Source organism: Rutilus rutilus (genome assembly GCF_951802725.1).
Source record: "Rutilus rutilus genome assembly, chromosome: 12".
Taxonomy (NCBI): domain Eukaryota; kingdom Metazoa; phylum Chordata; class Actinopteri; order Cypriniformes; family Leuciscidae; genus Rutilus; species Rutilus rutilus.
In genome coordinates this window covers 19,330,564-19,355,963 of record NC_140217.1, presented here as the reverse complement: position 1 = coordinate 19,355,963, position 25,400 = coordinate 19,330,564, and the positions used below count along the sequence as shown (strand labels likewise).

General features: G+C 38.3%; 1 protein-coding gene across 4 annotated transcripts in view; it reads right to left on the bottom strand.

Annotated features, from left to right (window-relative positions):
• The window catches only part of rptor (regulatory associated protein of MTOR, complex 1), a 332,162-nt gene that overhangs the window by 149,374 nt on the left and 157,388 nt on the right, over positions 1–25,400 (bottom strand). For all 4 annotated transcript variants that reach the window (XM_084426710.1, XM_084426712.1, XM_084426711.1 and 1 more), the window contains exons 8-9: positions 24,687–24,746; positions 2,874–2,974 (exon numbers count right to left, since the gene is read on the bottom strand). In XM_084426710.1, coding sequence (XP_084282836.1) covers positions 2,874–2,974; positions 24,687–24,746 — 161 coding nt within the window. The remainder of the gene's footprint in view (positions 1–2,873; positions 2,975–24,686; positions 24,747–25,400) is intronic.

Here is a 25,400-nt window from a genome sequence, read left to right as displayed (position 1 = left end):
TTTCATTATGCAACTTTGATGCACAAAAATTAATTAAAGACTGTGAGATGTTAGGCTATACCCACAGAATCAGGCTTGGTTCCTCCTCAGTAAAGAGACAGAAGCAAATCTTCAAAGCTTGTGTTCTGTGCTGCTAGTGTTTGAGAATTTACATATATATCTTGTCCTTTAATGAAGAATACTGTTCAAACTGCCAGCAAAGCATTTACAGAGCTTGTGAATGCACAAACAAGCATCATTATACTTCCTTATACAACATAGTTTTGGTCCTGTAATCTGACTGGCCAAGCAAGCACTGTTAAAAGTGATGATATTCAGTATAACAGCACAAGGATGCTTCACCATTTTTCTCACTTCTACTGTCTGTGTTTACTGCTGGCAGTCTGTGAGTAGCTCTGGGACATGCAACGGCTGAACTTGCTGTGGCTTTTAGAACTATTTTGAATGAAGAAGCAAATATAAATTTAGAAAATGAACTTGCCAAATTGTGTCTAAACTAGGACTGAGCAATACATGGAAGATAAGTGACATTATCGCAATTTCTTTGCTGACAATATAAAATTAAGAATATTATGAATATCGCGATTGCGAAAAATTTAAAAAGTTCATCTTATAAGTAAGCAAATTTCAGGACTTTAAGCACTACTTTTTTTTTCTTTTTTTTCAAGGACTAGGCCTACAATCAGAGATCTCATTTATCAAAAAATATCTTTCTTTATTATCTTTTAAATTCTAAAAAAGGTAAAAATAAAAATAAAAATAAACTAATAAAACAAAATGGTAAAGTGCAGCACATGCAGTGACAGTGGTAACTTTAACCATTGAAAGACTCCTATGACAAATATTTCGCTTTCCTTATTCCTTATTTTTCTTCCATTAATATATGATTGACTTGAATAAAAACTGTTTCATATTCTTGGATATTTATATGAGCAATATCACGCTCATAGCCATGCAAAATGCCTCTATATCTATATCAGACGGACTGCAGCGTTAAAGGGATAGTTCGCCCAAAAATGATATTTAGCCCATGATTTACTCACCCTCAAGCCGTTCGAGATGCATATGTCAATCTTTTTTCAGACGAACACATTTTCAGTTATTTTAGAAAATGTCTTAGATCTTTCAGTGGTTAGAATGTGAAGCAATGGGGTCCAGCTCGTTGAAGTCCGCAAATGAGCATGCATCCTTCACAAAAGTAATCCATCCGGCTCCAGGGGGATAAACGAAGGCCTTCCGAGGGTAATCCGTGCGGTTTTGTCGTAAAAATATACAAATTTAAAACTTTATAAACGAAAATAACTGGCTTCCGGTGGCGGTCGACGCGCGTTCACGGAGATGGATGCTGGCATTTGACGTAGGACGTATCGTAGGAAGCGTCGTGACGAAGAACGAACGTAGAGTTTTGTTTTGCTCTGCTCTCTGGCTGCGCTGTCACGTTCGTTCTACGTCACGACGCTTCCATCTCCATGAACGCGCGCCGACCGCCACCGGAAGCCAGTTATTTTCGTTTATAAAGTTTTAAATATTTATATTTTTACGACAAAACCGCACGGATTACCCTCGGAAGGCCTTCGTTTATCCCCCTGGAGCCGGATGGATTACTTTTGTGAAGGATGCATGCTCATTTGCGGACTTCAACGAGCTGGACCCCATTGATTCACATTCTAACCACTGAAAGATCTAAGACAATTTCTAAAATAACTGAAAATGTGTTCGTCTGAAAAAAGATTGACATATACATCTCGAACGGCTTGAGGGTGAGTAAATCATGGCTTAAATATCATTTTTGGGCGAACTATCCCTTTAATTTTGTGTGAAAAGATTGTTTTATCAATAAAAGAAAAAATAAATTTCCCATATATTGTCTTTCAATAATTCAAGCACTTTTCAAGTACTTCTTTATACAAAATAGCTGTTTCAAGGGTTTTCCAGAACCTAAATTTCAAAAAGTCAAATTCAAGTAATTCAACTACTTTAAGCACCGTGTACAAATCCTGTTGATTATAATTTGCAAAAATGCTGAGCTCAGTCAGTGAGATAGTGCTAAAATGATTTTATATAGATACATTTAAGTAAATATGATTTCAAAGATTCATTTTTAATACATTTTTAATTCAAGTTTAATAAAAACTTACAAGCAGGCATTGTCTATTTTTTTTTTTTAACTAGAGGTGATTTTGCAGTAAACAACATATGTAATTTGTAACAATATCTATCTTATCCAGATCATGTCTTTTTCATGGGGTTAAAAAAAAAAAACTTTTTGCAAAAACATTGAGATAAATATTGAATAACATCAAAATACAGAAGAAAAAAAAAAAATCAAGAGCTACATCACCAAGCCTTAATCTAATTTTTTTATTTTTTTATCTCTTGAACTGTTAAAATCAGTATCAACATGTATAATCTGTGATTTCCTCATGTGATATTGCATAGTTATGGATTTTCATAGAGGGCAGCAATCTATATATGTTTTCACACTCAATCTTTTGAAGATGTTTTATTATAATCTTTTAAATGTTATTAGTTTTGTAGCAAAAAGGATATTAGTAGGGTAGAGGGATCGGAAAATGACATCAAATCCAAACTCATCCGCATACTGTAAATGCCACCACACTGTGCATATTTACGTCACGTCACCATGTTAAGTGCATATGCAACATCTCCGCCATTTTTTGTTATTTTGTGGAACAAGCAAAGTTAACAGGCAAATCTGGGTTCTGACTGAGCCAAGTCATTTAACAGACGTTGAATGATCAAAATGAATTTTGTAACCTTTGTATGAGGGCCCTGAAAGGTCTTTGTTGTTGATTGACATGAAACTAAATCTTCAGAGATTGTTGAATAGTTGGATTTTTATCAGAACAAACCTCTCGGCAGGACGTTCCATGCAATTGTGTCAGTAATAGCTGTGAAAATCCAGTTCAGCTCTCCTAATGGTGTCCTTCTGTCATTCAGTCTGCCGGGGATCCTGAGAAAAATTAATAAGCACATACATGAAACCCAAAAAATCATATCAGCATTTCAAAATAAACTGAGATGTGATTGGATGTGAAGTGCTGTAAGTTTCAAACTTGTTGGTTCTCATTAGAGAGAAAGTATAAATATAAAAGCACAGTAAACTTGCTTGTTTTTGAACTGATTCGAACAAACACGGAGCTGACTTGAGCTGAATAATGACACCTTTGTCTGTTGTAGAGCTGCTTTATAGTTGAATTAAGTACATTTTCATAATTGATGAACTTTGTAACATTGACACGGTAATTGAACTAAACACTGTCTACTGTAAAGCAGGTTTACAGCTGAAATTAAAATTGTTTCATAATTACTTCACACAACTTCATGAATGAACTCCGTGACATTATTCTAAAGTTTTCACCAAATCGCTCAACTGTCAACACAACTCGCTACGCACAGTGAGCAGTCTCTGCTTTGTATCTTCATTCAGATGGTGTGAAGAACTCGACCACAGCATAGGCAAACCCGGCATTGTGATATTCATCACGGCGCAGAATAATATCCAGTATGACCATAAAAATGTGTTTTGAATTTGATGTGAGTAGATTAAAACAATGGCCGGTAACACGCATGCTGTATGCCTATATGAGTTTGGTTTAACAATACTTATTAGTAAATAATCAGAATAATGAAAATTGCATGTAAACTGGAATGAAGAGTTCTGCTCATGTCATGTAAACATCTTACTGCAATTAAGATCTTACTCTGATTATTATTCAGGATTTGAAAGAATGACTAGCTGTGTTACAACTGTGATCAGTTTGGATTTTTGTACTAAGAGTTTTGAAAATGTACACCTTACTTATGAAATGGCCAGCAGCCATATCACCCTGTAGCCCAAGACTGGCTGCCCACTGAAGCTAAGCAGGGTTGAGCCTGGTCAGTACCTGGATGGGAGACCTCCTGGGAAAAACCAGGTTGCTGCTGGAAGAGGTGTTAGTGAGGCCAGTAGGGGGTGCTCACCCTGTGGTCTGTGTGGGTCCTAACGCCCCAGTGTAGTGACGGGGACACTATACTGTCAAAGAGCACCGTCCTTCGGATGAGACGTAAAACCGAGGTCCTGACTCTCTGTGGTCATTAAAAATCCCATGGCACTTCTCGTAAAGAGTAGGGGTGTAACCCCGGTGTCCTGGCCACATTCCAGCCATTGGCCCTTAACAATCATGGCCTCCTAATAATCCCCTTCCATTGAATTGGCTATATCACTCTCACTCTCTCCTCTCTCCACCTATAGCTGGTGTGTGGTGAGCGCACTGGCGCCGTTGTACTGTGGCTGCCGTCGCATCATCCAAGTGGATGCTATACACTGGTGGTGGTTGAGGAGAGATCCCCTGATATGATTGTAAAGCGCTTTGGGTGTACAGTAGTACATATGAAAGCGCTATATAAATGCCTCATTCATTCATTCATTCAAAATAGCACCAAAGTGAATAAAAACAACAACTGTATATTAGTTGATATGACAAGACTATATCATGTTTTCGCAATGTGCCAATAATCAATATTAAGAATCTATTGTTGCTATGAATCCCTACAGTAAAGGTGGACTGAGGTGAGATGGTGCATAGTAACAGAGCTGCATAGGACTCGGCTTCCAAAAAATGCTGTTGCTAAGCAACCATGACCTCCTTTCTACTGTAATTCTAACACATTCTAAAAAACAACGAAAAACTGTTTCCCTTAAACCACAAAATACACACTGATCATTAACAATTCGATTGATAACAGAAATAAATGCATTAACTGCATTAACTGCCAATTCTATTAAAAACTTTCCTATCAAACTTTCCCCTCTACTGTATCCAAATCCAAGTCTTGCAGCTTGTGAAGGTCTAGCAGAGGACTTGACATGCCCTTCAAGACCCAGAGTAATCCTAATTTTCGGAACAGGATAATTTGTATCAGGAACCTCAAAGCCTTTTCCAAAGGTCATAAGTAGTGTAATTGGCGAATTGACCTGTGCCCCAGCAAAAGGGCTACTGCTGCAACATCACTTAAGTCAGGGCCAGCCACACTGACAATTTGCCTCAGCTTCACAGTTCTAGAGGCAAACAACTTCTGAGTGAGGCCAGGCATTTGTTATATCTATCTTGACAAGGGGCTGCTCCAAAAGCCAAAATAAGGAGTCTGAATTGTCCATTATCTCGAAAGTGAAGAGTCCCCATATTTTAAATGGTCCACAATAAAAAAGGAGATACGCCATTCAGGTACAACTTCATGTAATCCAAAAAGAGACTAGTCTAAAGACTAGACAAGTCCAAGTCCCTCCACCCTTTGTAGAATGACCATGGTCACGTTCCTCCACACCAAATCAGCAGGTCGTGTTAAAAATCTTTGAATGAATTGTAGACGAAATGTTGCCATTCTGCTTGGCAAATGCACTAAGCCTTGTCCACCCTCATCCTTAGGTAGAAACAATACACTTTGTGGAATCGATCAGCAAGTTCACTGGTCTCCAGGGACCAGTTGCACCAACAAGTTAAAGTAAGTTAGAACTTAGCCTAGTTTTGACGTAAATGGACACTAAGTTACGACTTACACACTTCTAAATATTTTTGCGTTGCACCATTAAAGTTAGTTGAAGCGTAACTCTAAGTATAAACTAAATATTTACGGCAGCTTCCGATCAGGAGTAACGGTTGGACTAAAATATTAGACAGACTGAACTGCATCAAGCTCTTCTTTTACCTGACACACTTCAATTCTTCAATTCTTTAGACATATATGATAATGCTGACATTTACACTCGCTTACATTTTAAGAGAGAGAACATTATGTGAAAAGATTACTTTGTTAGCGGCTCTTTAACATGAACCCGCCCTGAACAGCCCGCTGCTGTGAGCATCTGTCCATGTTGTGCATGTCAAATATCAGTCATAAACAATAAACGTAATTTCTTATGTTTTTAGCGCAATTTTCCACCGGACAAAATTGCGATTGTTAACTCATGATTTCTGTTCGTTCTGTCTGTGCGCACCAATCTTGCACTTCTATCTACTCCTCAACCAGACCACCTAGAGACTTCGGGTTTTCGGCATTATGTTAAGGAAGGTCTAATCTCGGGAACGCACAAAAAAAAAATCCAGGAAAAGATTTTGGATTTCCTGGAAATTCCAGAAAAAATTCAGTTTTTTGCAAATTTCTCGGCAACCATAATAGCTATCGAGTTGAAACAAATTGCAATCGATAGCTTCTAAAATGTACAATAATATTAGAAAAAAAGATTTGATCAAAAAACGTTCCTTTATGCTTCAAAAATTGAATTTTGAGTGTTGTGATCCTATGACGTGAGAAAATTGCGCTAAAACACTCACTGAGTTTTTATTACTTGTTTGTATCAATATTTATTTATTGATCCTTATTCATTTCATTTCAAATACAGTTTCTGAATGTTATTTACATATAAAAACACTTATGTTATTGTTAATGATCAAGTAGACTATCGTATTTAATGGAAACTTATTTTTACCGTTAGTAACGTGAGGCAAAAGAAGTTAGAATGAAGGATAAACTGAAATTCACGGCATTTCAACACAACTTCTGCTCACGTATTTGAAGGCTGCTATTGGATCATCGAGGTGAAACGTCATATTATGCGACTACGCATTACTTTACGGAGAGCTTACGACCTACTAGCAACGTTTTGCCTTACGTACAAATGGTGCAACGGAATAAGTACAGAGTTAGTTACAAACTAGCTAGTAGTTACTAAGCCTCTAGTGTGGACTTTATGTTCCAATTTAAGAAAGAACTTACGAACATCTAGGGCATCCCTACCCAGGCCTTTATATCTTGTAATAATCGCTCTTCTGCAGCTTAAAGGCAACAACCCCTCAGATAGGCTCTCATTGAGAACAGCCAACAGGTCATTGCCCAAAACACTCTGTAAAACTCCACAGGGAGTCCATCTATGCCAGGGGCTTTACCCCCCTCCATCTCTTTCAGAGCAATGAGCAGCTCCTGCTCACACACTGGCCTCTTCAGCTCCGCTCTGAGCTCTCTGAAGCAATGGGTAGACCTTCGTAGAAGTGAGCAGACAAATCATCATCACTGTTGTACAGTCCAGCATAGAACTGTGCTGCTCTCTTTCTTTTTTTCGAAAGGGTTTTGCTAGCTCCTGCCATCTTCAGTGCATAACCACTGCTCCTTGTGCCCTAATTCTTAATAGATCTATGAGAATAGATTTTTGGGATTTAAGAGTCTCCATCTTCGAGGTAACATCACCCAAATCCTGTAATCAACTTTTTCACTGGCTGCCATACAATCGAGAGAGAGAGAGAGAGAGAGAAAAAATGATGAATCAAAAAACAATTTCCTACTTGCAGTCTGTGACAATAAGAAAACGGATATTCTGGGAGGACAAAAGTCATTGCTCAACGATTTCAATTCTCACCTTAAGGGGTGAAGGTGATCTTGGTTTTCATCTCAGCAGCTGAGCTGAGGTAATACCATGGAGAAGTACAGTTAACCATGGCAGAAAACTGATGGGGTACAACACCCTGCTGTGTTTCTCTGTTTTACACAGATGTGATGAATCCACAATATAAAGATGATGCAATATATGTGGATGTCTATAGATTAGAAGCTTAGAGAGAAAGATAACCCCTTACAGTTCTATAATAGTCTGAATAATGTTTCACATTTTAGATGATTTTGTGGTCATTCATGACCTTAATTTAGTCTATCAGATAAGACACATCAAATGTGCAGTGCTGAGGGGCCTCCAAGACCAGGATTGAAAAACACAGACAATTTTCAAGATTTTACAAAATAACTCTTACTTATAATCTCCTAATTAAAGTAAATCTGACATTACTGAATGCACCTTAAGTCCATGGTAACATCAGTCATATCAGACATATTGCACGATGAACTGTAATTGTATTATTGATGGTATTATTGTAAAGTGTAAGTGTTTAGGAACAGCAGCAACTCGGCCACGAAGTGGAAGACCACACAAAGTCAAAGAGTGGCATCACTGAGGCGCATGGTGCATAAAAGTTGCCAATGTTCGGTTGATTTATAGATTACGGTTATATAACTTCCATTGGCATTAATATCAGCACAAAAACTGTCTGGCAGGAGCATCATGGAATGGATTTTCATGGCGGAGCAGCTGCATGCAAGCCTCACATCATCAAGTACAATGCCAAGCGTCAGATGGAGTAGTTTAACTCTAATTCTGTGTTGAAAACCCTTTAACACCTTTGTGTTTCAAAAACGAGCCCTAACCTCAACCCCATCAAACACCTTTGGAATGAACTGGAACTGAGATTGCGAGCAAGGCCTTCTTGTCCAACATCAGTGCCTGACCTCACAAATGCTCTATGGCAGTGGTTCAGAGATCTGTAGGGCAAATTGTTTAAGAAAAAAAAAAAAGACACAGACAGGGCATCATTTGGGTACTCTGTGTATTTGATAGCTTTTCAAGTAGAATGTACATAAAAATAAATAAAAATAAAACGTTTGCATTAAAAAACAAAAACAAAAAAAACATGTTTCCTCTCCCTCTGTATTTTCTTTTTGCTAGGGAGAGGTGGAGCTTAGCCTGCCTTTTATCTAGCTATCAGTGCAGACCAGTGTTGCCAACTTCACAACTTTTCAGACATCTTTAGCGACAAATCTAGTGACTTTTTGGACAAACCGTTGCAACTTTTCAAATGTTGCCAGTACTGTCTGCAAGTGCCAGGTCTTGCTTTCCCACTGCACTCACACCTCTCTCTGCATAATGCACACCTCTCTTCATAATGACATTCTCAGAGCCTTAGATAATAAAAACTCAATGGTTCTGGTGCTGCTTGACCTTACCGCTGCTTTTGACACCGTGGACCACGCAATCCTCATCTCCCGTCTACAACATGTTGTGGGTCTACAGGGCACGGTGTTAAACTGGTTCTCGTCATATCTCACCAATAGAACATTCTCAGTAATGCTTGATGACTTTTCCTCCTCAGCTGCCCCTGTATCATCTGGTGTGCCCCAGGGTTCTATTCTTGGTCCTATCCTGTTCTCCCTTTATATGCTGCCACTTGGTCAACTCATTTCAAAACATAACGTACAATTTCATTTCTATGCTGACGATCTTCAAGTCTACCTTCCTGTAGTTTTGAATAATCATTCAGCACTAGACCCCCTCCATAACTGCACCCAGGACATTAAACAGTGGCTTTCTCAAAACTTCCTTCATTTAAATGAAGGTAAGACCGAGTATATACTGTTCACCCCAGACTCACTTTGCAGCTCTCTCAGTTTTGGCCCTTTCACGCCCAAGTTTGCATCCACTGTCCGTAACTTGGGTGTTGCTTTTGACAATAGATTGTATTTTGATAAACAAATCGTCGTTAAGAGTCGTAAAAAGTCGTTAAGAGTGGCTTTTTCCAGCTAAGGCTCCTTAGTAAGGTGAAATCATTCCTGTCCCGCGCTGATCTAGAAAAAGCCATTCATGCCTTTATCAGCTCAAGGCTAGATTACTGTAATGCCCTCTACACTGGGCTTAACCAATCACTTCTCAACCGTCTTCAGATGGTTCAAAACGCAGCAGCGCGTCTCCTTACCAATACCCATAAACGTTTATACATCACCCCCGTTCTCTGCTCACTTCATTGGCTCCCGGTACGGTTTAGGGTGGAGTATAAGTTTCTAATGTTTGTTTATAAGGCCATCAATGGTCTGGCCCCGGCATACCTTTCCGAGCTGGTCACTGTATACCAACCTGCCAGAACCCTCCGCTCCTCTCAGAACACCTCTTTGATAATCCCTAAGTTTAGATGCAAAAAGTTTGGAGGCCGATCTTTTGCCATCCAGGGACCTACTTTGTGGAATGCCTTACCTACTCCCCTTCGTAACATAACTGTGTTTAGTGTTTTTAAATCGCAGTTAAAAACGTTTCTTTTCAAGAAGGCTTTCAACATGTAATCACTTATTTTGTGTTTTGAGTCCTTGTGTTAGTTACTTTGTTTTAACTGCTTAATTTAGTTTTAATTTGTTATTTTCATATCCTGCTGCCTTTTTTATGTGTTTTATGGAAAGCGCTTTGTGCACCTTTCTGGTTGTTGTAAAGGCGCTATATAAATAAAAACTGATTGATTGATTGATTGATTGATTGCATCTTCTCTGTTCAGAGTGGCTGAGAGCCGGAGCAGCACATTCCATTGACCAAACGGCAGCTGACATAGAAGTGAATGAGCTGCGCATGTGCACGCTGTGTTGCCACGGGTCAATCCCTTATCAGCTTCTACTTTGTTTTAAATTTAAACAATTCAATTTGACAATTTATTCTTGCCATGTACTTATATTACTTACTCACACTGCAGACAATGCAGACACATAAGTGACAACCAGCCGAAAAGATTCCATTATGGACAAATTCATCACACATGCCAAATTGAGTTGTGGCGACGATGTGTCGTCAGCACCAACCCCTAAGAAAGAATGACATAAGCAATCTTCAGTTTGGCTTTTCAGGTGGCTGGGACAGAAGCTGAACCGCTGCCCCAGTGTGTTATGTCCACAGATTTGCTGGCAAATGATAGCATGAAGCCATGCAAGCTGAAGTGCCATTTAGAAACCAAACACCCAACACTCAAAGACAAACCCTTAACATTTTTTCAAATTAAAGTTATCTTGCCTTGCACAACAGAAACACAAAATCAACAAACACATATCAGTGTTTAACAGGTGTCTGGAAGTGTCCTATATGTCTCGCAAAGAGTTGCTAAATTAAGAAAACCTCACACAATTGCAGAGACGCTAACCTTACCTGCTGCCAAATATATCTGTGGAGAGAATTTCGCACAACAGAATGGTGATATCCCCCTTTCTAACAACACTGTTAGGTGCCGCATATCTGACATGGCAAGCCACATTAAGGAGCAATTGCTAGCTAACATCATACAAAGCCAGTACACTATGCCCTGCAGCTTGAGACAACTGATTTTGCAGGGCTAGCATCTATTTCAGATATATCAAAAATTGTATTGAAGAGAACATTCTTTTCTGTCTGTCTCTTCCAGTGCACACAACTGGAGAGGCATTGTTTGAAGTTTTGGATGACTGGGAGGGTTAGTGGTCTGGTCACTTGTGTCGAGCATTTAGCCCCTTTAGCCAAGTGTATGAATCATCGCCAATTTCTCACATCAAAGAAAATGCCTTAGTCTCTGGAGTCAGTTTTAAACTAAGTTTTAAAGCAGGCAGTGCTTTGTCAGGAAATGAGAGCCAAACATGAGCAGATCCTATTTCACACTGATGTTGACAGTGTGAAATAGTTGTCAAACCTTGTAGACATTTTCGACAGGTTGGATTTGTTGAACACATCGATGCAAGGGAGAGATGCCAACATCTTGCTTCTTTCAGACAAAGTCAGTGCATTCGTTGCCAAATTGGATCTTTGGCGTGATCGGCTGATTAATTAAAATGTTTGCAAGAGAAAGGGATAAATATTTCTTCTTTGATTAACACAGTCGCTCAACATGTTGAAGGACTAAACAACAATTCAGCTGTTATTTCAGTAAGGATTTCAGTTAATTTGCTTGGGTCAGAGATTCCTTCAGTTGCCCAGAAAAATACCTTGCAGTTGAAACGGAGGAGCAGTTAGTCGAATTAAAGAGCGACACCAGATTGCAACACCTCTATAGCTTATGCTCTCGGTCTTTGTTTTGGTTGAGTGTGATGACTGGATATCTATCTATCTATCTATCTATCTGTCTATCTGTCTGTCTGTCTGTCTGTCTGTCTGTCTGTCTGTCAGTCAATCAAAAACAGATTATACATTGCTATATATATAAATATATAGATTTTATGCTCTACTGGATGAATTGGAAAAACCCACAGAAACACTCCAAAATCTTGTGGAAAGCCTTCCCAGAATAGTGGAAGCTGTTATGGGGGACTAAATCCATATTAATGTATTTAGAATGCAATTGTCATTATAGTCCTTGTTGGTGTAATGGTCAGGTGCCCCAATACTACATATGTGACCCGTGCTGGCAAAATGAATCGGAATGCGCACAGGCTAATTAAGAGCTTCAGGCAAAACAAGTGAAAAATTTTAATTTTGGTTGAATTTGAGGTTTTCACAAAAATGTGTTCATTAAGCCCTCGTCTAACGATCCCAATGCTGAAAATAGCATTTATGTTGTATCTATAGGTATCTTTACTTGTACTTTTTCTGAGAGGAGTACCTTTCCCTTGTCCATGAAAATTGCTATTTTTCTCAGCTAGCTTCTCGGCGACTGGCACTTCCACTCAGAACAAGTTTGGTATAATTGTAAAGCGCAACATTCCAACTTTGTGAATATTCATTGCCAATTCTCGATGGCACCAATGAAATGTAATTTTCAAACTCATGCTGATGTAAACCTAAGCGTGAGCTTAATCGTGCTGACTGACAGATCCGAGGAGTTCACACAAAGATGCCTCAGACAGCGTACAATCCCGATATAGACATTTACACAGAAGGTCTTAGGTTCAGTTAGGTCTTAATATATAGGCTGTTTGTTTCATTAATGTTAATTAAACAATTGTGGTATCATGGGCAAAAAGTTGAATATACTGTATATTTTTCCTATAGATATTTGGTTTTGACTTTGTGTGTGCCAAATTTGGTGCTATTACCAAAATTGACTGTTGACTTCAAACAGGTATAGCTCATTCTTTTTTTTTTTTTTTTTTTTTTTTTGTCTGATTCCAACAAATCATACATTATTTTGAAGGTTTTTTAAATAAACAATAACTAATTTTTGAAAATGTGCTCATTCATTGTGACTCATTTTGCCAGCAAAGGTCATATATTTTACATTTATATATTAGTCAGGTTCATTATATTCAGATTTTAACCTTTGTGGGACTTTTTGGGGGATTTTCTAAACTATACATTTTTGGAAAGGTTATTGTATAAGGAGTCAGAAAATCAATGTTTGCATTTGCTCAGATGTCTCTTTTGCTCCTCAGACTTCTGATATACTGGGAGTTGTTGTGGAACACACAACATATTATATCAGCTATGCTCAGCTGTCCTCAAGAACATTGTTTTACAGAGCATCTGGTACATGTATAGTAAGTAGCCTATTATCTTAATTTTTTACCTCAAAATGTTATATTTTTGACTGCAACATATACAACATATACATTTATGACTGCTGCTAACAGGTCGCTAACATTACTGTATAGTACGTATCAGTGTCAAATGACGATTGTTTGAAAGAGTATTTTTTCCCCTACAAATTAGCCTACTTTATAGTTAGCTAACACTAGCTAACTATCTAGCTAACATTAGTGAAAGTGAAAGTGAAAGTGACACGTGACGGCCAAGTATGGTAACCCATACTTGGAATTTGACCTCTGCATTTAACCCATCCAAGTTAATGCACACACATTAGGAGCAGAGTAGTGAGTAGTTAACACACACACACTGCAAACGTGGATACACACACCCAGAGCAGCGGGCAGCCTTTGTGTGGCGCCCGGGGAGCGATTAGGGGTTAGGTGCCTTGCTCAAGGACACCTCAGTCATTTCCCACCGGCTCTGGAATTGAACCAGCAACCTTTGGGTTACCAGTCCAACTCCCTAACCACTAGGCCATGACTGCCCCCTGTATGTAGCCCCCTGTATGCCCCATGTATGTAGCCTACATGGCTGCCTGTATGTAGCATGGACAGAAAAGAAGAAGCACAGAAACGGCTGAGCCAGACCCCTCAACATCTGGTTCTTCATTGCCATTCACACGATCCCATACAAATCCACTGGATAAGTGATGGCATCTCTTCTGCAAACATAGGGCAGAAAGTGACAAGCTCCCTCCAACACTTGAAGCTCTGAAGCAGCACATCTTGAGAGTCCATGTCCAAACAAGTGTATGGGCACAGGCAGCCATTGCTCTGCAGGATCCACTGCAAAACGGATACTTCAAACACTCGGATGGCATGCTCAAACCAGTGACCAGAGGTCCTGCAAGCCCCAAAGGCCATCCTTGAGTTGGTTCAATGCAAGTGTAAATCTGACTGCTTTTCTGGGAGGTGCTCCTGCAGAGCTAAGAACTTAGCCTGTACTGACATGTGTCAGTGCAGCAGCCAGTGCCAGAACGATGACGCTTCCCAAGCCGTGATGTATGAAAGCGATGATGATTGATGATGTATAGAAACTGTCTAATTAAAAAGGTTGTTTAATCATATGTCGATAGTTCCAGAACATTCACGTTTTACATAAGCTAATTTTAAACTCTTCAATAAAAGGAACTCCAGAACTATCATTACAAAGAGATTGCAAGAAAACAACCACACTGGGTCATTTTTTACCCACTTATGCATCTATGGGTTAATGTGGCAAAGTCTTGTAGCTTTGTAACTAGCACCATTGGATTCCCTGCCCCTGAAAATGTGGGTTTAGCAGTAAAAATCAACATTCCAGCTTATTCAGAAGCCAAGACATTACAAATTAAAGTTTTACGGCGGCTATTTTTTTTTAATTCAATATGGTCGCCACATAGACATCTGGGCAAATGCAAACATTGATTGTCTGACTCCTTATATAATAACCTGTACAAAAATGTATAGTTTAGCAAATCCCACAAAAATTCCCACAAAAATATATAGTGAACCTGACTATATACCTTTTTGTGCTCCTCTCTTTCTCGATTAAATGAATAAGTGTACATCAACATAATTTCTAATCATTTCAATTTATTTAGGTGTAAGATTATTTAAGTTGAAAAATTACTGGTATCATTTAGAATGCCTTTGAGAGAACAGAGTCAGTGATCATTGTTAGAAACAGCTGAAAGACATGGAGTGAATAAATGACTGAAGATATCACTCTCATTTGTCTTTGTCTTGTAAAAACAGAGTAAAATGAAAGAGATCTGAATGTAATAATGAGGAAGATGTTGACATGTCAGCATGATGCTGATGGCAGAAAGCAGGCTTAGAAAGGTAGGTTTAGGACAATTTACTGTATATGTAATCCTGCTTATGTGATCACTCGCAAATATGTGCACAAGAGACAGAAATGTATACAAAGTATATTTATGTGGGTGGAACCAAAGTCTATTACAAATTCCAGAAAAAGTTACACCTGATAGTGAGAGTCACAGGCATCAACATTGTATGTGTGACTGGCAGCAGTGGGCTCTGTCCTCGTGATGAGTGGGTGAGTCAGGCAGCTCATGCTGGGCAGAAGCCTCAAGCAAATGTCATCGCTTCTAACGTGCCACTGACTAACACACTGCTGCTCCCAGATGCCATCTCTGACTGCACACACACTTCTGTTAACGGCAGCCCCACAGCCAAATTGTACTCTATCCATTCAGCAAACTTACTTTCTTTATTTGTTTCCAATCATGAGTAATGTACCTGGTCTCCAGGAGCTGTATGTTTTATGAAGCAAAATGTAACTTCTCGCTAGCTGAAGGTATAATTTAGTATCAGTGTGAATCTAGGTAGGCTGTAACTTTCTTGCTTTGACATGGTTATTTTCAACATTGATACATGTACCACTCAAAACAGCACACATACTGGGTTTCACTTCCACAATGTCGACCTCTGAGACACATCTCTCAGAGCGAGACAGCTTGGTAATTGCTTAGCAGCTACCTGACTTCAGTTCCAATAGCACATTACAGTACAAATAATCTAAATAACTAAATAACAGTTTGTTTTTGAGATCAAGCATATTGTGCCAAGTTTGAAGTCAATAATGGCACTCAATATTACTCTCATAACTAATTGCAAAGACCAAAATTGCATTATGCAGAAATACACATGTTATTTGAGCAATATATTTTTTGAATGAAATATTTCAGTCTGTTGATTACAAAACTATTGCATGGCTTTATATGAATATTGTATTAGTATCCATAGACTGCCACATGTTACAAAACTGATGGAAGGAAGTTTTAAGGACCCAGATGCAGGAAGCTTTAATGAACGCAGTAGATATGGAAGGGTTTCTAAAAACAAAGCCCAAAGTAATGTTCGTTGGAACTTTGGTTTCAGGAAACACTGAATCAGTAATTTAATTTGATAACAACAAAACTTATTGGGAGAAACCACATTGGTTCATACTTGCTTCTTGACATGTAACCATCCTGTTTACCTCTATATGTGCGTTGATCAATGTCTATGTATGAATAAAGGCCTGAATGTAATCTGTTCATCATACAAAGCGATCATGTCTCGAAGACCTGGATTACCACTTGATTCATGTTCATATTACTTTCACAATGTCTTTGTGCTCTTTTTGATACATTAAGTTTTTGGTCACATGGAAGTTCAATGGATGGACAAAAATATTGAGAGTATATAAAAAATATCTTTATTTGTATTAGAGAACAGAAGTCTTTTGGGTTTGGAACAACGTGAGGGTGATAAAATGATGACAGAATTTTCATATTTGGGTGACCCTTCGCTTTAAATAGCTCCAGAAAACATCAAAACAGTAACTATTTTTTTAATTATGGTGAAAAGAGTCAGGATTAGTTGCATGTGGGCATCTGTCAACTGAAAGTGCTTTGCCTATCGTTGCCCAGCCACTTGCAGCTCAATGATTACAAGAGAATGCTCTGAAGTTGTTGATGTTCATTCACTTCACTTTCCATTAGGACACAAAAGTCAGACAATGGAACGGCAGAAAATGGAATGACACTCCTTTACAGAAGTGCTTTGTCTTTGAAATGATTTGCATTGTGAAAAGCACTATACAATTAAATGTGAATTGAATTAAATCTGTCCTCAGATAACTGTGTGGGTCATTCATCTCTCTCCTCCTGTGATTTCGCACAACAGTAATCAATCAGAATTAAGTTTTGCATGTGAATGTTCGATGCTTTTGAGTGTCAGAAAAGGGGTGTGAACAGGAAGCCAAGCAAGGGAACATAAATACATTTTCAGGTGAAAAGTAATACAAGTAATAATGTATGTGATGGCATCACTGTGATGAGTTTAATTATCTGTTTCTATTATTCACAACAAAGTCCTTTCATGTGCTAAATGTAAAAACTCCTGGGTAGAAAGCAGAGGGAAGCTGACTAAGATATCACCAAGTAGTTAAGATACTAATAGAAAAAATGGGATTACATAATAATTACATGAGCATTTTTAACAGGGATACATATACCATTGTGTAAAACCTTTTTAGGTTTTGAATACACTTTGCATACAGATAAATAACAGGCTAATATAAGGCTGTCATTTTAAACCACACAGGAAACAGAACACCAGACTGTGAAGAGTGCTGTTACAATGCAATCTTGGGAAATAATTAACATTATACCCTATGGAAAGAAAGTGTGGATCAAACAAACAAAAAAAACCTTGTCCTGTGTGAGAGGAAGTCTGACCTAGGACGACAACATACATATGCGTGTAAGGCTGGTGCCAGTATGTCTGATCGACCCCTCTATGAAACAAAAGGCCCTCCTGAGAATTAACACTTGAACTATCTCCTGCATATGTAACAGGAACTTCCGAGACGCAGCACACAGTGCAGTTCACACTTCACACACACTATCTCCCCTTCATCCCCCTCCTCACCTAAAATACACTGAAAACCTATGCAATGTTATGTATGTACAAGAAGTAACTATACATGTTTGATATAATTTAAAGTATATCAGTGCGCCTGGTAAAATGGTCTCATTCTCCCAACCATAATGAAAAGCTTAAAGAAGTTATAAAATATGAGAAAAGTGATGAGTCCCTTAAAGGTGTTTCCCTCTCCCAGATCCTCCATTCAGACTATACCTCCTGTATGTAAAACAAGAACCCATTCAAGTACAAATTCTGATCTCACAGTGTGAATCCCTCAATAGGGAACCAAAATCTAATTATAAATACAGACGCCACCATTTGGTAAGAATATTGAATTATCTGGGTATATAAGGAAAAGGTGCAGAAAAGTTTGAGGAGTCTGTAGGTTGACTTCCCACACAACCGCTGTGTGTAATTTTTGTTGCCAGGCAATAATTCCTACAAATTCCTCTATTTCTGAATTGTTATGCTTAACTGATGATTTTATTCTTATGAATTGGATTTTGAATTATTGCTTCATTACCTGGTCAATAAATTGTAAACGTTTGATTTTATTCTGAACAACTCTGAGACTTGTTTTTCCCATATAGATTAACGGATCCGTATATTTCCACAAGGTTGCGTCAGAGATTAGTGACGACTAATAAACCGATATCAAAGAACAAGTGTGCTTGGATGAGGAGATGAGTTTGTCTGTCTAGAATCAGCAGATACTGATTGATCAATCTAGCTTGGACGCATCTGATGACCTCTGTTCTAATTTAATGTTACTTTCAGAGGTGTCAAGTAACGAAGTACAAATACTTCGTTACCTTACTTAAGTAGAAATTTGGGGTATCTATACTTTACTGGAGTAATTATTTTTCAGACGACTTTTTACTTCTACTCCTTACATTTTCACGCAATTATCTGTACTTTCTACTCCTTACATTTTAAAAATAGCCTTGTTACTCCTATTTAATTTCGGCTTGTTTTCATTCCAGCTTGTCGTCGTTAAAAAAAAAAATTGGCCAATTACACAAACGGTTTAGATCTGAGTCCCGCCTCCTGAATACACATCGCTAAACTGATTGGCGTTGTGTTTTCTTTCTAACTTGTGAGAGGCTGTAGTCACATTTGGTTGTGCGAAGTGCCAAAACTCCTCCGAAGGAAACCTAGATGCGGTAAGCGAGGGAGAAATCGGGGCAAATCGTGTCAAATATTGATTTAGAGAGAGAGAGAGAGAGAGAGAGAGAGAGAGAGAGAGAGAGAGAGAGAGAGAGAGCATTAATTGCATTTTTTTCCTTAAATTACTTTTATACTTTAAGTAGTTTTGAAACAAGTACTTTTATACTTTTACTTGAGTAAAAAGCTTGAGTTGATACTTCAACTTCTACAGAAGTCTTTTTAAACCCTAGTATCTATACTTCTACCTGAGTAATGAATGTGAATACTTTTGACACCTCTGGTTACTTTAGATAAGTGTACGTGGAACAAGCCACGAGCTTGGCCAAACAAAGCCATTTTTAAGAAAGGTATAGTTGATCGACTAACGTCTTTAAATGGTGGTCAAAAAACTCTATTAAAGTAAACGATTGAATTAAGTTCCTGAGGGGCATCCAAGGGGGCTATGAATATATCTTCGATTGTGCGTGTGGGAATTACGGCAAATCTTAGATATTTAGCCAACTACCTCTGTTTTTGATCTTTGGGAATGATCAATTGTGCCTGAGACCTGGTAAGGAACTCGAAGCGATGTAGTTTCCTGATGCACAGATATCATTAAAATCTTTTTCATTTATGGAGTCAGATGAAACGAGTTATTACATGTGAGAAAATATATTGCATTTAATCTTGTTGTGTTGCGAAAAGGAAAGACAAATAACACGCAGAGAAACCTTCCCTGTAATATTGGAGACCCCCATTGGACCAATAGACGGGCTTACAAAAGTGGGGACCTCGACGTGATAAATTTTGCATGAGTTTTAAATCGCGCTGTACTTTTTTGTATCCGCAACTACTTTGTTTTTTCTCATTTGACATTGGATTATTTTATCCTTGGAGTAATGGCTTCACAGCAATTGGTCATCGAAATGGGGACACTTTTGAATGGATTAATGCTGATCTTCTAACCTCGGAGTGGGTAAGTCTGTTTTCATTGCTTCATGGCATGGTAGGGAAAGTCTCCATTTGCATGAATTATATGAAACAGATTAGAAGTATCAGAATAAGTAGTCCCATTATTGTGAAATCATGTGTACTGATCATGTCCTGTTTACATTATGGGCCGAAAAGGTTGAGCCTACACTGTACAAACTCAGTAGAAAAGGTCTTAACATGGATGCTATTGACAATGAAATTTTCACTTGGTGGAAAACAGTGGGTAGTAAAGCAGAAGAAATCAAAACATGGTGAAATAATTGAGGCTTTAAATTTCATAAGTTATAAACGGCTAAATGAGTTAACAAAATTTCTATCTTCGCTTATGGATGCTAAATGTGAAGAAGTGCATTCTAAAAATGCAGAGGCACAAAAGTCTGAGGAAAAGATTCAAGATCTTCAAACACAGCTAGATAAATTACTAGCTGAGCTGTTAGCCCTGACTAAAAAGTGTAAAAATCACAAAGACACCATTGCAGATCTTAAGGCTAAGCTAAATGCTAAAAAGTCCAAGTCTCCCAAAAAGCTTAACAGCGATTGGGCTAAAAATGTACACTTCTTAGATGAGGCAGCCTGCTCTAATAATCTCGTATCTTTTCAGACAGATGAAGCATGTGATAAAGTTATGAAAAGAGTGCCTGTTTCACCCCTTAAGGTGATACGGCACCCAAACGGCACAGAGTCAACCATTCGGCGTCCTTTAACAGCAACTGAATGTAGCTTCTTTAAAGCAGAGATCAGACCATTCCCTTTGAAAGGGCAATTCGAACCATGGTGGAGACGCATTGTTAGTCTAAAACATGCATTTCAGCTCGAACCAAAAGATATTTGGCAAATTGTTATCAGCTCAATTCCAGATGTTCTGATCTATAAGATACCACAGGTTTTGATGACAGGCACCATTGTGCAGTCAATGCATCAAAATGAGCCTGAGAGTGAAATCTTTAATAGCCTAAAACAATGCCTTCGCGAGCTGCGTGGTTGTAGTCCTGTTGGATGGGAATTGATTTTCAATCGGAAACAGAGTACTGAAGAATCGTTTGAGACATATGCTGAAAATATGTTTGAACTTTTTGAGGAGTATTCTGGAATTGAAGGTGTTAACCACAACAATGTAATTCTCCTTGAATTCCTGCTTACAAATGCAGGGCCACATGTACAGCAATCACTCATGTGTGGTGCTTCTCCAGCACAAAATACATTCGAAGGTATTGTTAGCTGGGCAACAATAATTGAGTCACGGAAACAAATGCATGGTGAGGTAGCTGTGTTAGAACGTCATGAAAATCCTCCATCTGCAGGAGAATTCAGAAAGCCACACTGTGGAAAACTGAACAGATTCTGTAATTCCTGTCACAAAACAGGCCATACAGAGGAAAAGTGTTGGTCACTGGGCAGAGGCAGACCTCCCCCTATTTCATAAAACGCAGACAATCACAATCTAATGACACAAACCAGGACTCTGCAAGTAACCAAAGCTCAAATGCATCTAAAACTTTTACTGACCTAACAACTTTGGTCACTCAAGGCCTTCAGCTATCTACCCGACTTGCAAATGACGCTAATAGCTGAAGGCCTTGAGTGACCAATAGCAGCCCAATAGCAAATAGCTTAATAGTTTAACATCTAAATTCATTGAACCTGTCTGCATTTTCAAAATTGTAATTGTGCATAACATATTGTTGTTTTCATAAAACACACAATAGTTGTTTCTGTTATGTATACACAGACTAATTGAGTTTGCTCCATTAAAACACTTAGGGGTTGTAGATGCCACATGCATACTAGACCAAATGTCTTGTGTTAAAAAGGAATAATTGTAATACTGGAATTGTTAATCAGTTTCAAGTTGCATGTGTTGATTGTGTTTGTCTCCTAAGTGGCACACTCTGCTATTTTCCATATAGCTGGAGTTAAACCATACACAGGAGCACAACAACGCCACACGGCTACAATATGTTTCACAGTTGCATTAACCATGTAAATGCTTTTCTCACAACAGGATTCAGTGACAATGTTACCATGCTCTAGTAACAAACCTAGGTAAAAAGTAATTTGAGCCCAATTACAACCTGATCACAAGTCTCACTCCCCATCTCACTAAACAGAGATGTTCATGGGCTCCCTGTTGCAGCAACAGGACCAAATTTGCATCACAATTGTTAATAGCAACCTTTGTCACCTTAGGTTGGAGCATGGTCACACAAACACATAGCCACACAGCCAAATACAGTCACACATTTGTCTCTCTACACACAGAGTTAAATTAAATTCCTCTTCTTACTGTAACAGCACATAAACTGAATTGTTTCCTTATTGTAATGTTATACATCAGATGTATGCACTCCAATAAGTATTTAATTTTGCTTTTGTCTATTTACATCTTTGTTTTTTGCCATCTTACAGTAACACCTCGGGCATTTCATTTACTTTTCATTTGAGACATTTTTAGGATTTTTGAAGTCTTTACTACATCAACAATTGATTGAAATTCATCATGTTTCTGAATTTGGTTTCACTAAATATTTTGTCGATGCTCCTACTATCAGAGGAGGGTTTGAAACCCTCCTTTTGGTTGCTGGAGGGTTTTGCTTGCTGTTGCCTGCAAGTCATTTCCTCTACTTGAAGGTAAAGGCAACTTTACATGAACAGCAGAGAGTTGAACATACCCTCCATGAGAAGGAACAGACCACCACAGACACTAGTGATCTTGTTCAGCTTGCCAAAGCCAATGATGCATGTAAACCTTGCTATATGGACAGAGTTCCTGACAAGTGTCTCCACATGAACATCTGACTAAGCCTACACCTGATGGGAGGTAGGTGTTCTGTGTGTGTATCTTCTTAGCATCCTTGACAATGACAATTATCATCATTACCCTGTGCTACTATGCCAATGGAGACACTTCTTCAATGCACTCAGCCCTAAATTTTAAGGTCACAAATGTACCTCACATAATTCCTGAGGTCCAATGTACCTGAGGAGGGATTTGTAACTCTTTACTGCCCTAGTACTTCAAAAAGCCTTCTAAAGGTATACATGTGAATTAAACGTGGCACAATGGCCTTCATCATCACAGTATGCTAATGCTTATCTAGTGCAGGGATTTCATCAATATGCTGATTGAGGACTGTTGGGACACTCCAGGCACAGGATGGTTCTGTTGGGAGAGACAGAGTCGTTTGCACCTCAATGACACGTCTGTACCATTTGCTTCACAGGACATATGCTTTCAACTACATACTGTTTATTTACTAGTGTGTTCTAATATGTAACTATGCCATGTTTGGTCTCATCTGACAGCTTATAAACTGAAATGAATGGTGGTGAACTTAATAGAGATATTAAAGTATCCTAATGTACAGTCTAGGTACTATTGGTTAAACATGCATTGAGGAGAATATGTTAATGTTCTTCTCCCCCACTTGATCACTACCCATTTGCCTCATCTTTTGGTTTCCTGTCAGTTGGGTTTGGTGTTGGTATTCCACTCATGTTTAACAATGCTTTGCTCACGGTATAAGAAGGAAAGGTAACTGTTGATCTAGGAGAAAGGCTTTAACCCTGCCACTCCCGCACATCGGTGCGTAACCTCCTACCACAAGAAAGGCTTTTACGGCCTCTTCTGCACGACAGTGCATTATTTGTTACAACTAAGTTTCTATACAGTATGTTGTTCCATTCTACTGTCTGTATATTTAAACGTGACTTAATAAATAACTTTGCCTGCTTTAAAGGCTTTGGGAATCTTTCCTTTTATCACTGATTACGTTGAAAGCTAAAGTGATTATAACTTTCGTTATCTAAACGTTCAGGTTAAATCCTACGTTTTCCTATCAGTTCTAAGAAAGACTTTTAACTTTAAAGAATAAGAGGTTAAAGAATAACAACAACTTTAATGGAGTCAGATTAATTATATTGGAGTCAGATAAATATTTGAATTATACACGTCATCCTTCAACTGCCTTTTGTTCCGATAATTGGTTCAAAATAGCAGCGTAAATTTCTAGCCTTACACGCGTCAGATTTGTTATCAAACATGCGCTTGACATAAATGTTTGTTTATTTTTTTAATTCATACGTAAACATGTTTTTCATTGTCTTAACTCTGGTTGTGGTGGGAAAAGTTGCTGATCTCTGACAGAGATTGTAAGCTTATTTCAGTTTACAGATGAAATGGAGAAAGAGGAAGCAGAGGGGTTAGAGCTGTCATGATCTCATCAAGAGCTTTTCATCTGCAGAATGCTCAAAGATCTGCCTCTCTTCCTCCATCCAATCCCATCATGCCTCAGGGGTCCCAGGGCTCTTATACAGGAAAAAGTTCAAACATGAACTTAAAGGTTGCAAATGTCAACTTCAGATCACTGAAAAAGTTCTGTTTAGAACAATTTAGTTTTCTTTAGTCTTTTATAAATACATCTAAATAACATTTCTAAATAGTTTCAACACAGCTAATTAGTTTGTTTATTTGACGATCACTGTAAAGCCTTTGCAGCTAGAGAATCATAGAATTCATGAGAAGAACTAACAAGTCGACGAAACCAAACAAATAAGGATTAAAACAAGCATAAATTGAGTTGTTTCAATGCAACCACGGGCGCATGATAGAACTGCATGGAATTCATAACAACATAAATGCTGAATTAAAATTAATTCAAATACAGGGTTTTCACAACTTTTGACTTAAGATTTCCATGGCTTTTTTCAGCTTTGCATGATTACTGGATACAAATTATTTAAAAGGATTGTGATTGCACTCACAAAGATAATTTACTAGTGATTATTTTGATTTATTTAAGCAGAAGTAAAAAAAAAAAAAGTAAAAAAAAGGCATAATCACTATAAAAATGTCTTATTCATTTTCATGGCTTTTTCAGGTTTCTCTGCTATTTCCAGAGAGCAAAATAATGGAGAACAGAAATCACAAATAGAAAACTGAAAAGAGAGACGAAAAAATCTAGAAGAGACAGGCAGCCAAATGATTTTTTTTTTTTTTTTAAACCTACTTCTCAATCAAGTCCAAGGTCACTCCTGGCACCAGCTTTGCACTCTTCTGCATACAGAACCTTAGAGGAAAAAAGGAAACTGTGAGAGAGGAAATACACAGACACTCCTTTTTTTGAACTTCTGCCTCATTCAATTTCACCCACTGCTTTGAAGTGATTCATAATTACTCAAACCAGGCTTGACATCTTAGCACTGACCTCTCTCTATACCCAGCCTCGAAACTTTCATACATTTCCACACACAGACATACATAAAACACAATTATAGTAATAGTAATCAACTGAACTAACCCTGTAAGTAATGGCGCTTTTCCACTGCATGGTACGGTATGGCACAGCTCGGCTAGGTTTGCTTTTCCATTGCAGTTTAGTACTGCTTCAAAGTTGGTGGAATTACAGACTGAATGTTATAGTTGCGCCGCTTCTACTGCCGTGACGTAAATGCGACATGAACAAACGCACAACACAGAAGCAATAGAGCATATCGATGGAATGGTGTTCTTGATTCTCAGCATGTGGATGTTTTCACTGCAAGAGGAAGAAGTTTGTTTGTTCGGGTTTTGTGTTTTGTGTCGCAAATCCAATGATGTTTTAGTGACGATTCTCTCTGACCAATCAGTGATCTGCAGTATTTACACGTCACATTTTGGTACTATTTAAGTGAGCCGTACCGAGCTGTCTCATGCAGTGGAAAAGTGCCAAAGTGAGCCATAC